The sequence below is a fragment of the Myxocyprinus asiaticus genome, chromosome 3, assembly GCF_019703515.2.
Source record: "Myxocyprinus asiaticus isolate MX2 ecotype Aquarium Trade chromosome 3, UBuf_Myxa_2, whole genome shotgun sequence".
NCBI classification, from domain to species: Eukaryota; Metazoa; Chordata; class Actinopteri; order Cypriniformes; family Catostomidae; genus Myxocyprinus; species Myxocyprinus asiaticus.
Genome location: NC_059346.1, coordinates 21,771,215 through 21,785,311, shown reverse-complemented (window position 1 = coordinate 21,785,311; position 14,097 = coordinate 21,771,215). Strand labels below are relative to the sequence as shown.

Below are 14,097 nucleotides of genomic sequence, written 5' to 3'. Positions count from 1 at the left end.
TGGATCAGGACATCCTTCACACTCATCTTAAGAACAGGCTGTTGTCTCCTTTTGATGGAAAGCTGGACTGACGTGCTATTGTTCATGAGTTACCCCTACATTCATCTACAAATAGGACACCAGTCACTGTAAATATTCTCTGCACTGACAGACATACAGTAGAGATCAATGGCTAGAAAAGCCCATTAAAAGAAAAGGCTCAGCACCCCGACCTTTGAATGATTCAGGGTATGAAGTATGACAACAGCTATAATGTGATGTATGCTGTGATGTAGCCCAGCTGAAAAGCTAGCACAGTCATTTAGGAACACATTAGAGAGATGTAATTTATTAAAAGAATAAGACGGGATACCTACATCATCTGTTCTGAGCTTCTTAGCCGGACATCCTCCATCTACCGGGTGCAGCATGTAATACAGACGCACTTTGTTTGCATGTTTCCGGCTCTGAAAAGGAAGAACAAGGAGAAAAGTTATTTCAATATTTAGAGTTTATAGGTTGAATACATAATCAGAGTCAATCATAATCATTAAGTTTTATAGACTTATAAGGTGTAATTGTTCATGGTTCATTTATCTGTAGTTTATAGTTCTTGGAAAAGATTTGAAACCTTGAGCACTTTTTTATATGGTCAGGCTGAGAGAACAGCTGGCTTCCAGGCTAAACCAGCTGAGCACAAGTTTGGCCAAACTGGGAGAACAGCTACTGTAAAAAAGAAAATCCTGTTAAATTTACAGTAAAAACCTGCAGCTGTGGTTGCCAAACATTCACTGTAAAAAAAATACAGTGGCCATGTTTCAGACATTACAGGATGTCATTTTGGTGCCTGCATATTTTACAGTTCACTACCGTAAATATAATTAGATAATATAATGTTAATATACAGTATCAACCTACTGGAACTACAAAAATCTGCTTTGCAAATGTACTGTTAATCACCAGGTAACAGATGGTAAAACAAAACGCCACATGATGAATGATTAATTGTCAAACAAATTATTGTAATTATGACAATTAATTGTCTGTTTTTTTGGGGCTCTCACGATTATGACACGTATGACGATTAATTGTCGGTTTTAGGGCTTTCACGATTATGAAGATTAATTGTGATACAAATGGTTATGCTTTTGTCATAGGTGTATGTGTGCTTCATAAACCTTAAGAAGTAATTTATTAATATTTAACTTTTACATGATTTCCTTTAAGGCTTTAAAAACTTAAGAATTACATTAAAAATAATATTTTAAATATCAAAATATTTATCTAAGATAGGATAGTCTTGGTCCATTTTGCATTTACACTGTTGTTGTTGGAATCCAGCCAACCTGAATAGCTATTATATTATATTATATTATATTGTCATTAACACTGCATGTATGAACCCACAATGACAAATAACATTTGCCATTACATTATCATTAAATTAAAGTGAAACCGGAGCGCTTTGCATTCACTAAAATCCTTGTTTATATTTTCACGGGAGTATGGTGCAAACCTCCACAGACGGTGCGTGCATCACATTGCTTAAAGTCGAGTTCTGAAGCGGTTAATCTTCACACGCTCTTCATGAACAGCACGCAGTGCGGTCCGCTGTACAGCTCAGTGAGATGATTGGAGTTCAACTGAAATAGACACTCAAACATGGCATCCTTCCCTTATTTGGACAGTTAAATGTGATTGGAATTTAAAGTGCACAATATTCACAGTTAGATTAAATAACCGTGATCAGATGATTATTTAATAATCATGACAGGCCTACAAAACACCAACAGGGTAACATATGTAACACTACAATAATGCAATAAACATTAACTAATCAAAATAAAATGTAACATAAAACACACCAATGTACATAACTGATATCAAAGTTAGGAAAAATCATAGCTATTTCAAGAAAATATAATCGAATTTGATGGGTCACGTAGAGACTTGGGAACGCAGTAATTTTAACAATAGTTTACCGGAAAAGTACATGTATTGTCTTGTTAAACATAATATATATTTTCTCATTTGTAAGTCGCTTTGGATAAAAGCATCTTCTAAATGACTAAATACATTTTCAATGTTAAGTATAAGGTAAATTATACTTTTTACTTTTAAATATTTTGTTTTCACCGTACAATTTAAGGTAATTACCAGTTTAACAGTTTTTGTTTCTTCTTCTTTTTTTTTTACTGTAGCAATTTGCATTATTTCTCCGTTAAAATTACAAACATTTTTTACAGCTTGGCCAGGATGCTGGACCAGTTTAAACCAGCAAAGACCAGCCAACCATTTTAGGCTGGTTTAAGCTGTTGTTTTTCAGCAAGAATGAATTTTGAGGAAGAAATTACCATTTTGTTTAAACAGACAATATATATATATATATATATATATATATTAGTTAAATACAAATGTGGTCATGGGGCTGTAAAAGAAAGATGCGAATTGGAGCAGGGTTTAGGGACTAAGTGAGAGGAGAAAAAGGTGAATAAAAGTAAGCACCCATTTTATGCACAGACCAATAAATAATTACTGCGGCTGGCATTAAGTGAGTGTGGAGCCACAAATCACCATCTCATCATTTACTTGGATTTAATGGCACTGCTTTCAGAGTGTGAGCTAAATCAATTCACTGCTCAGTTTACCTGATAATGATGTTGTTTGACAAGAAGGTAATTGAACTTCATCCTCAACATAAAGGGCCGAAATTAAGGACAGAGTGTGGCACTGGGATAATCTGCATTGAAAGCCACTTATGGTCACCTAAAGGAGTGAAAGATTTTCTGTCTGCTTTTCTTAGACTCTCTCAGAAAATGACACATAGGCCTGGATAAAACAGACCTGATTGATTTTAAATGAATGTGGTTGAAAAATGTCCTGGTTACTTTCGTAACCTCTGTTCCCTGATGGAGGGAACGAGACGTTGTGTCGATGTAGTGACACTAGGGGTCACTCTTGGGAGCCCCAAACACCTCTGCTTATTTTAAAAAAGGCTAATGAGAATTGGCGAGTGGAATTTGCATGCCACTCCCCCGGACATACGGGTATAAAAGGAGCTGGTATGCAACCACTCATTCAGGTTTTGTGCTGAGGAGCTGAGACCAGGTCCCAGGCATTTCAGTGGGTAGTTCAGCGTTGTGGCAAGAGGGACACAACGTCTCATTCCCTCCATCAGGGAACGGAGGTTACGAAAGTAACCAGGACGTTCCCTATCTGTCACTCACTCGACGTTGTGTCGATGTAGTGACACTAGGGGTTCCTATACAAAACGCCACAACTAGCTGAACTGTGTTACGTGAACTGGTGGTGTGTGACAGGCAGACCACTGTGTGCCTCGTAGCCAGCACACCAGGCCGTCACGTAACATCCCCCAACGCTCTTATGAGCGTCGAACGGTCCATCAGGAACAAGTTGACTGCCCAACTATAGGGACAAGCTAGCCCAGCCAAGGCCTCTTTTCCCTCTCTTTTCTCCCCAAAAAGAGTGGAATCTGTTAACTGACTGGGAGCCATAAGTGTCTACGTCAGGGGGTGTCCCTCCCAAGGGGAAGACACCGCAGAGACCACACCCCGCCCAAAAGGGGGGGGGGTATTTTGAGTGGAATACGTCACATGGTCTTACAGAGTCTTGTCGGAAGTATGTCATGTGGAGAGGTCCCATGGTAGGTCCTACCCTAAGGGGGAGGAATTTCTACAGAGCATGGCGAACGGGGGCAGAGGGGCCTCTGCCCAAGGAAGACGGAGTTTGCCATCAGGGAACATTTTTTTGCAGAAGATATCACATGGGGTCGCCTTCTCGAGGCAAACTCAGCTGCCAGAGGGCTAAGGAGGAAAGTCATCCAGGGATCACAGTCTGTGAACAAGACTGGGAGTCAAGAGCGCACATTTTCACCTCAAGGGAGGGGAAAGGCGCTATGTGCAAGCGGTACACCCAGCCAGTTGTTCCGGAACTTACCTGCTCGTGCCTGCCAATACATGGGACGAGACCGGCTCAACCTGGAGATTGTAGAACCTCGCAAAGGTGTTGGGTGTTGCCCAGCACGCTGCTCTGCAGATGTCTGCCAAAGAGACGCCACTGGCCAGGGCCCAGGAGGCCGCCACACTCCTGGTGGAGTGGGCTCATAACCCCAAAGGGGGTGGCACGTCCTGAGCCTGATATGCCATCGTGATGGTGTTGATGACCAAGTGGGCGATCCTCTGTTTGGAGACGGTGCTTCCTTTCTGCTGTCCACCAAAGCAAAACAAAGAGCTGCTTGGAGCTTCTAAGGCTCTGCGTGTGATCCAAAGAGATGTGTAAAGCTTGCACCTGACACAGTAACACTAAGGCTGGGTCTGCCTCCTCCTGGGGCAGCGCTTGCAGGTTCACCACCTGATCCCTAAAAGGAGTCGTGGGAACCTTGGGCACATAGCCCGGTCAAGGTCTCAGGATCACGTGAGAGTCACCCGGACCGAAATCCAGGCACGATTCGCTGACAGAGAACGTCTGCAGGTCCCCTACCCTTTTGATGGAAGTGAGCGCAGTCAGGAGGGCAGTCTTCAAAGAGAGTGCCTTAAGCTCAGCTGACTCCAAGGGCTCAAAGGGAGCTCCCTGTAGACCCCGAAGGACTACAGAGAGGTCCCATGAGGGGATGAGGTGCGGTCTGGAGGGATTCAACCTCCTAGTGCCTCTCAGGTACCTGATGACCAAGTCGTGCTTCCCCAAATACTTACCAACTACTGCATCTTGATGAGCCGAAATAGCGGCTACATACACCTTCAGGGTGGAGGGGGACAGCCGCCCCTCCAGCCTCTCCTGCAGGAAGGAAAGCACTGATCCGATTGCACATCTCTGGGCGTCATGAAGAACATTACTTATCGAACAAATGCCACTTCAAGGCATACATGCGCCTCATAGAGGGAGCCCTAGCCTGAGTGATCGTGTCTACCACCGCGGGTGGTAGCCATATAGGTCTTCCACGTCCTGTCCAGGGGCCAGACGTGGAGATCCCAGGGTCTGGTCGCGGATGCCAGATGGTGCCCCGTCCCTGAGAAAGAAGGTCCTTCTTCAGGGAATTCGCCGCGGGGTGGGGGGGTGAGATCCGAGGAGTGTGAGATCCGAGAACCACATCTGGGTGGGCCAGTAGGATGCTACTAGGATGATCTGCTCCTCGTCCTCCCTGACCTTGCACAGGGTCTGTGCAAGTAGGCTCACTGGGGGAAATGCGTATTTGTGTATTCCAGGGGGCCAGCTGTGTGCCAGCGCATCAATACCGAGGGGTGCCTTGGTCAGGGCGTACCAAAGTGGGCAGTGGGAGGATTCCCGGGAAGCAAACAGGTATACCTGTGCTCGACCGAATCGACTCCAAATCAGCTGGACCACCTGAGGGTGGAGTCTCCACTCTCCCCTGAGGGTAACCTGATGTGACAGCGCATCCGCTGCAGTGTTGAGGTCGCCTGGGATGTGAGTGGCTCATAGCGACTTGAAGCGCTGCTGACTCCAGAGGAGACGGCGGTTGAGCTGTGACATGCAACGGGAGCGTAGATCGCCTTGACGGTTGATGTACGCTACCGTCGCTGTGTTGTGCGTCCAGACCAACACGTGCTTGCCCTGGATCAACGGCCGAAACCTCCGCAGGGCGAGCAGTACAGCCAACAACTCGAGGCAGTTGATGTGCCAACGCAGCTGCGGGCCAGTCCAGGAGCCGGCGGCTGTGTGTCCATTGCATACGGCGCCCCAGCCCATCTTGGAAAAATCTGTTGTAAACACGACGTGCCTGGAGACCTGCTCTAGGGGAACCCCTGCCCGTAGAAATGCAAGGTCGGTCCAAGGGCTGAAGAGGCGGTGACAGATCGGCGTGATGGCCACGCGATGTGTCCCGCGGCGCCATGCCCATCTCGGGACTCGAGTCTGAAGCCAGTGCTGAAGCGTTCTCATATGCATCAATCCGAGTGGTGTGGCCACCGCTGAGGATGCCATATGCCCCAGGAGCCTCTGAAAATGTTTCAGTGGAAATGCTGTTCTCCGTCTGAACACCTTCAGAAAGTTCAGCACCGACTGTGCATGCTCGTTCGTGAGGCGCGCTGTCATCGAGACTGAATCCAACTCCAAACCGAGAAAAGAGATGCCCTGAACCGGGTAGAGCTTGCTCTTTTCCCAGTTGACCCGAAGCCCCAGTCGGTTGAAGTGCCGGAGCACGAGGTCCCTGTGTGCACACAGCAACTCTCTCGAGCTAGGATTAGCCAGTCGTCGAGATAGTTGAGGATTCCCCTTCCCTTAGCGGGGCAAGGGCAGCCTCTGCGACCTTCGTGAAAACACGAGGGGACAGGGACAGGCCAAAGGGGAGGACCTTGTACTGGTATGCCTGGAATTCGAAGGCAAACCGCAGGAAGGGTCTGTGTCGAGGTAAGACCGAGGCGTGAAAGTACACGTCCTTCAGGTCTACAGCCGCAAACCAATCTTAATGCCGGACACTTGTTAGAATGCGTTTTTGTCCCGGTTCAGTACTCGCAGGTCCAGGATTGGTCGCAACCCACCGCCTTTCTTCGGTACGATGAAGTAAGGGCAGTAGAACCCTTTCTTCATCTCGGCTGGAGGGACAGGCTCTATCGCACCCTTGCGCAGAAGGGTAGCGATCTCTTTCAGCGGAGGAGCTGAAAGACCGGGACCGGGCAGTAAAAGGTGTCTCCCACGATCTTGTCAGCTCCTCATGCACTTCTGGGAAGAAAGGAACGGGGCGGGGCACGGCCGTGGGTTGTGCCCCGTGCCCAGGAACCGATCAAGACTGTGGAGGGTTCCACTCTAGCCTGATGCCGGAGCCTGCCCCATGTCTATTATTTCCGCATCGGCATGAGACTGGGCGACCGTTCCCAAAAGAGGAAGCCGTGCCGAAGCCTCTGCGTCAGAAAGGACGAGCCCGCTCTCCGATGCTGCACTCGATAACTCATCGTCTTCTGGAGCTCCAGACGAACTCGCGCTGAGATGAGCTGCCGGTCTCGTGCAAGAGCCCGATCGGGGCAAGTGAGCGTGCTGGGGAATGGGAGATCTGTGGGGTGATATCCGGCGGAGGTGGTCCCATTGATGTCCCCAAATCACCCCCAGTGCTAACCGACGTGGCCTCAAACCCGTCGGTAGAAGGACTGGTGCGGGGAGCCGCTGGGGCGGTTAGCCGCAACCACAACGTTGCCATGGTCATGTTCTCGCAATGAGGACATGACTCATCCAGGAACGATGTCTCCGCGTGGGCAGTGCCCAGACACGTAAGACAGTGATCGTGGCCATCAAAAGCGGAGAGATATCGACCGCAACCAGGAATAACACACAAACGGAAAGGCATCTTTAAAAAGACGTTCCGTGTGTGCTGCTCTTTTAGAAAGAAAATATATTCTTTTTAGAATATACTCTTTTAGTTGTTTCTGCCGAAGCGCCCAGGGGCATTCTCTGCACCCCACTGGTGTAGAGGGGGAGAAGCCGCCGAAATGCGCCGTAGAATCCAGCAGATGAGGTGAATGAACTTTGCGGATGAATTCAGCTTCAATGAATAGAACCGCTCAGCTCCAAAGAGAAAATCTGAATGAGTGGTTGCATACCAGCTCTTTCTATACCCGTATGTCCGGGGGAGTGGCATGCAAATTCCACTCGCCAATTCTCATTGGCCTTTTTTCCAAAAAGCAGAGGTGTTTGGGGCTCCCAAGAGTGACCCCTAGTGTCACTACATCGACACAACGTCAAGTGAGTGACAGATAGGGAACATTGTCTGTCACCTTGTGTTTGTAGATTGTCTGAGAGAATCATATTAGTCTGGTCCTCATACTTCTCTTCTCAAGAGAGTAAATATGGAAAGAGACCAAGAATGATTGAGAGACAGATGGAGAGTAGAACTCAGAGTTATTGAGAATGACAGACAATGGGAGAAAATGAAATAACTTAATGCCTCTCCAGCATCTGTGGGAGTGTGAAAATACCAAAACTTCTGTCTATAATTTCCTCTCAGTTTCCCATGACATCAAGCAATAAACATGCAATTTTTTTATTCACAATCGTCAAATTTAGCCTGTACAATGTATACATGTAATCAGGTAGACAATCAACTTGTATACTCTCTCTTTCCTAAAAATTGAATTTGCTCAGTTTGCAAGTAAGCCGGTTTTACTCTAGCATGCTGCAAGTTTTTTTCTGAAACCCTCCTCCTCCCTAGCTCAAAAATATTGATTCTAACTTTTTTTTTTATTTTTTTTTTTAACTAGGGATATTATCATTTGGTTACCATGAACATGAAAAATAATCATAAGCTTCAAAGTGAAATAAAAAGGATTAGGCTATATTAGCAAATACTTGTGCAGGATGGGAACTACTACTTCTTCCGCTCATCTTATTATGCATGCTGAAAGACACAAGCAGACAAGCGCTTGCACCGTCACAAAACTCATTCAAAGTGCCTTGTATAAGTAATGCTAGAAAATCAGAGAAACAGCTTCTGGAGTAAATTCACACTAAAATATCATAACTAAAGGTGACATTTCTTATGAATTTTTGGGTAATTGTCGTTAATAAATAATTAAATAAAATAGTTAAACCTGGTTTTCTAAAGTAATATTTTAAGAATAATAATACATTTTATTTATAGGCGCCTTTCACGACACTCAAGGTCACCTTACAAACAGAACACAAAAAAGTCATCCTTGAATGCATCAACAATAACAACATTAAGCAAACAATACTATGATATACAATAAAACATTGGAAGATACAAAGTAAGAACTCAATGCATGCACAGACATAAAAAAGCCTGTTTAAAAAGGTGAGTTTTAAGATGAGATTTAAAAGTATGAAGACTTTTCCATAAGTGAGGGGAAGTATAACTAAAGGCTCTACACCCCATAGTGTTCAGACGAATACGTGGTATGACAAGAAGAGTTGATGAGGAAGATCTGAGGGTACAAGTAGGTGTATAGATATGAAAAAGATCGGAGAGGCATGAAGGAGTAAGATTATTTATGGCCTTGTATGTAAGAAGGAAGATTTTGAAATCAATTCGGTACTTAACCGGAAGCCGATGAAGATGTTGAAGAACAGGTGAAATGTGTTCAGTAGAGGGGGTTCTAGAAATGATTCGTGCAGCTGAGTTCTGGACCAGCTGAAGTTTATGAAGAAGTTTGGAAGGAAGACCAGAGAGGAGAGCACTGCAGTAATCAATACGTGATGTAACCAGTGCATGAATGAGAATGGCAGTGCTCTTCAATTGTGAGAGAGGGACGAAGATGATTAATATTGCGTAAATGAAAGTATGCAGAGCGAGTTATATTATTAACATGGGCTTCAAAGGATAAGGTGCTATCAAGGACGACACCCAGACTCTTAACCTGTGAAGAAGGAGAAGCAGTGGGCTGATCGATAGTCATCAGTTTTTGCCAAAATAGATTTTTTGCCTACAAGGAGAATTTCGGTTTTACCACAATTTAATTTGAGAAAATTAGATGAGAACCAGTTTTTAATTTCAGACAAACAGCTGGACAGAGAGGGCAGAGGAAGGGAAGAATTGTGCTTGGAAGACAGGTAGAGCTGGGTGTCGTCGGCATAGCAGTGAAAATTGACATCATGTTTCCTAAATATATGACCAAGGGGCAGTAAATAAATAATAAATAGAAAAGGGCCCAAAACTGAGCCTTGTGGAACGCCAGTGATAACTTGTGATGATTTAGATCCAAAAGTTTTGAGTTGTATGAACTGAGTGCGACCAGAAAGATACGATTGAAACCAAGACAGGGGGGTGCCCGTAATTCCAACTGAGACCAGCCTGTCTAGGAAGATATTATGTGAGATCGTATCAAAGGCCGCACTCAGATCAAGAATAATTAGTATAGACAGCTGACCAGAATCCACAGCCAATAGCAGATCATTAGTAATTTTGACAAGAGCGGTTTCCGTACAATGATGTGGACGGAAACCCGATTGAAATTGTTCAAACAAATTATTAGCTGAAAGATAGTCATAAATCTGAACTGCAACACTCATTTCCAAAATTTTTGAAATAAACAGTAAATTAGAAATTAGACAAAAATGATCAAAATTAGTAGGATCTGCCCCTGTTTTCTTGAGTATTGGGGTTATTGAAGCAGTTTTGAATGATATAGGGACAAACCAGAAGACAGTGAAGAATGAACGATGATGAAGATTAAAGTGATTAAAGAAGACAGAGAAGGTAAACAAGCTTTAACTAAATATGTTGGAAGAGGATCAAGTTGACAGGTGGTGGGTTTGGATTTCCAAATACTAGAGGATATCGCATCAACAGTTGTAATTTTAAAGATAGAAAAGGCAGAAAGAGGCAGTTCAAAGGAAACCGAGTCTGATGGGCCACAACCATCATTATTTAAAAGTATTTGCTTGTGAATATTTTCAATTTTAGTATTAAAATAATCCATAAAAGTGTGTTACATACAGTAGTAGAATACATATGCGATGGTAGAGACTTTAGTATATTGTTTACAATGAAAAAAAGAGATCTAGTGTTCCCTTCACCTGTCCTAATAAGATTAGTATAAAATTCAGATTTCACTTTAGAGATAGCATCCTTATAATGTTGCATATGATGAGCATACAATTCTTTATGAACTGTAAGACCAGTTTTGGCATACAAACGCTCCGGCCGACGGCCTTTAGTTTTAAGCTGAAGTAATTTAGGAGTATACCAAGGAGCAGAGTGAGTAAAAGAAACAGTCAACCACGTTTTAGAAGCCATGTTTTTTTTTGTTTGTTTGTTTGTTTGTTTGGGGGGGGGGGGGGGGAGCTGAAACTATGGTTTTACTACAGTAATATTGTAGCAGTAACGTCTCGGTTACTGTCATAACCTCCGTTCCCTGATGGAGGGAACGAGACATTGTGTCGATGTAGTGACACTAGGGGTTGCTCTTGAGAGCCCCGAACACCTCAGATCTTTGAGAAAAGGCCAATGAGAATTGGCGAGTGGAATTTGCATGCCACTATCCTGGACATACGGGTATAAAAGGAGCTGGCTTGCAACCACTCATTCAGGTTTTGTCAGGGTCCCGGCCATTTCAGCAGGTAGTACAGCGTCATGGCAGGGGGGACACAACGTCTCGTTCCCTCAATCAGGGAATGGAGATTACAACAATAACTGAGACATTCCCCTTCTGTCACTCACTCGACGTTGTGTCGATGTAGTGACACTAGGGGTCCCTATACGAAACGCCACAACTAGCTGAACCGTGTTATGTGGACTGCCGGTGCCAGTGCAAGCAAGCTGCTGCGTGCGTAGTAGCAGGTGCATCAGTCTGCACGTAGCCTCCCCCACGCCCCAAAAAATGTCGTATAGTTCCCCACATCCCTGGGGGGGAGGAAGAGACATATCTAGTATGGAAGCAGGCCACACCAGCCGCGGCCTTTTCTCTCTATGTTTTCTCTCCACAGAGTATTCAGTTATTCGGCTGGGGCCATTTTAACGCTCAATATATGTGCTGGGGAAGGTGTTCTTTTCCTATCCTATTCTTTCAGGGGAAAAAGACCCCGTGGAGACCACATCCTGCCCGGAGGGGAGGTAACATGTGGCAAGCACATCATGTGGACTCAGAGCCACACATGGAAGAGGCACGGTGGTAGGTCCTGCCTGAAAGGGGAGGAGCTCTACAAACACAGCGACCGGGACAGAGAAGGCTCTGTCAAAGGGAGACGCAGGTCTGCTGACAGGGAGACCGTACTGCAGAAAATACATCACAGGGGGTTACCAGAGTAACCGGCAACTGTGGAGCACCTACCTCAGTAAGGGCATATTAGCACACGTACTGATTCCGGCTGTGAATTCCTCCACTGAATTCGCAAGCCACAGGGCTAGGGAGGAGGGACATCCAGAGTTCACGGGTTCATGAACTCGCATGGGAAAAGAAGCATATATCTTCACCTCTTTGAAGGGGTAAGGCGCTATATGCAAACGATACACCCGGCCAGCTGTCTGTATTCCCAAACTTACCTGTTCGTACCTGACAGAACACTGGACGAAACCGGCTCAACCCGGAGATTGTAAAATCTCGAAGGTATTGGGTGTCACCCAGCCCGCTGCCCTGCAGATGTCTGCAAGAGAGGTGCCATGGGCCAGTGCCCACGAGGATGCCAGATTCCAGTGTTAGCGCGTCTGGGCCGAGGGGGGCCCCGTCGGAGAAAACCAGAGCGGGCAGTGGGAGGTTTCTCGGGAGGCAAATAGGTCTACTTGTGCTTTGCCGAACCGACTCCAAATCAGCTGGACCACCTGAGTGGAGTCTCCACTCTCCCCTGAGCATCACCTGCCACAACAGCGTGTCCGCTGTGGCATTGAGGTTGCCCGGGATGTGAGTGGCCCACAGCGACCTCAGTCACTAATGACTCCATAGGAGGAGATGGTGGGCGAGTTGCGACATGCGACGTGAGCATAAGCCGCCTTGCCGATTTATATACGCTACTGTCGCTGTGTTGTCCATCCGGACCAACACATGCTTGCCCCAGATCAACGGCAAAAGCCTCCGCAGGGCGAGCAATACTGCCAGCAACTCGAGGCAGTTGATGTGCCAACACAGTCGCAGTCCTGTCAAGGAGCCAGCGGCTGCGTGCCCATTGCACACGGCGCCCCAGCCTCGCTTGGAGGTGTCTGTCGTAATAACGACGCACCTGGACACTTTCTGTAGGGGAACTCCTGCCCGTAGAAATGCAAGGTCTGTCCAAGGGCTGAACAAGTGGCAGCAGATCGGCGTGATGGCCACGCAATGTGTGCCGCGGCGCCATGCCCATCTCGGGACTCCAGTCTGAAGCCAGTGCTGAAGCGGTCTCATATGCATCAACCCTAGTGGCGTGACCGGCGCCGAGGATGCAATATGCCCCAGGAGCCTCTGAAAGTGTTTCAATGGAACCGCTGTTCTCTGCTATTCAGCACCAACCATGCTCGTGAGGTGCACTATCATCGAGACTGAGTCTAACTCTATGCCGAGAAAAGAGATGCTCTGAACCGGGGAGAGCTTGCTCTTTTCCCAGTTGACACGAAGCCCTAGCCGGCTGAGGTGCCTGAGCATAAGGTCCCTGTGTGCGCATAGCAAATCTCGAGAGTGAGCTAGAGTCAGCCAGTCATCGAGGTAGTTGAGTATACGGACACCCACTTCCCTTAACGGGGCAAGAGTTGCCTCTGTGACTTTCATGAATACACGAGGGGACAGGGACAGGCCAAAGGGGAGGACCTTGTACTGATACACCCGGCTGTCAAAAGCAAACCATAGGAAGGGTCTGTGTCAAGGTAGAACCAAGACGTGAAAGTACACGTCCTTCAGGTCTACCACCACGAACTAATCTTGATGCCGGACACACGGCAAAATGTGCTTTGGCGTCAGCATCTTGAACGGGAGTCTGTGCAAGGCCCGGTTCAGAACTCTCAGGTCCAAGATTGGCTGCAACCCACCGCCTTTCTTCGGTACGATGAAGTAAGGGCTGTAAAACTCTTTCTTTATCTCGGCTGGAAGGACAGGCTCTATCGCACCCTTGTGCAGAAGGGTCGCGAACTCCGCACGCAAGGTGGTGGCGTTCTCGCCCCTCACCGAAGCGAAGCGGACACCGCTGAATCGCCTCCAGCGCCAGCCGGGCTGGCCTCGTACCCGGAGGTAAAAGGCGAGGCGCGGGGGGCAGCTAGAGTGGCTTTCCCCCGGAAGAAGGAAAGCCACGACCGCAACGTTGCCATGGTCATATTCTCCCAGAACATGAACCAACCACGAATGCTGCCTCAGTGTGCTCACTGCCCAGACATGTGAGGCAGCGCCCATGGCCGTCGGAAGCGGAGAGATAGCGACCGCATCCAGGAATCACACAAAAACGGAAAGGCATCTTTATAAAGACGCGTCTTTAAAAAGACGTTCAACATCAATGTGTGTGCTCTAATAAAGAAAATATACTCTTTAGCAGGAAAATACACACTTTTAGCGCTGTTGAAGCGCCCAGGGGTGAAATCTGCACTCGTCGTGCAGAAGAAGAGAAAGCCACTGGAAATGCGCCGTATATCCAACATCATACGCTTCTTAAGAGGTGAATGGAACAGCAGTAGTATTCAGCTCGCTGATACTACAACTGCTCGGCTCCGAAGAAAAAAATCTGAATGAGTGGTTGCGAGCC

General features: G+C 46.7%; 1 protein-coding gene across 2 annotated transcripts in view; it reads right to left on the bottom strand.

Moving 5' to 3' along the window:
* The window catches only part of zmat4a (zinc finger, matrin-type 4a), a 196,607-nt gene that overhangs the window by 125,976 nt on the left and 56,534 nt on the right, over positions 1-14,097 (bottom strand). For both annotated transcript variants that reach the window (XM_051678013.1, XM_051678022.1), the window contains exon 3: positions 357-446. In XM_051678013.1, the coding sequence (XP_051533973.1) occupies positions 357-446 (90 nt within the window). The remainder of the gene's footprint in view (positions 1-356; positions 447-14,097) is intronic.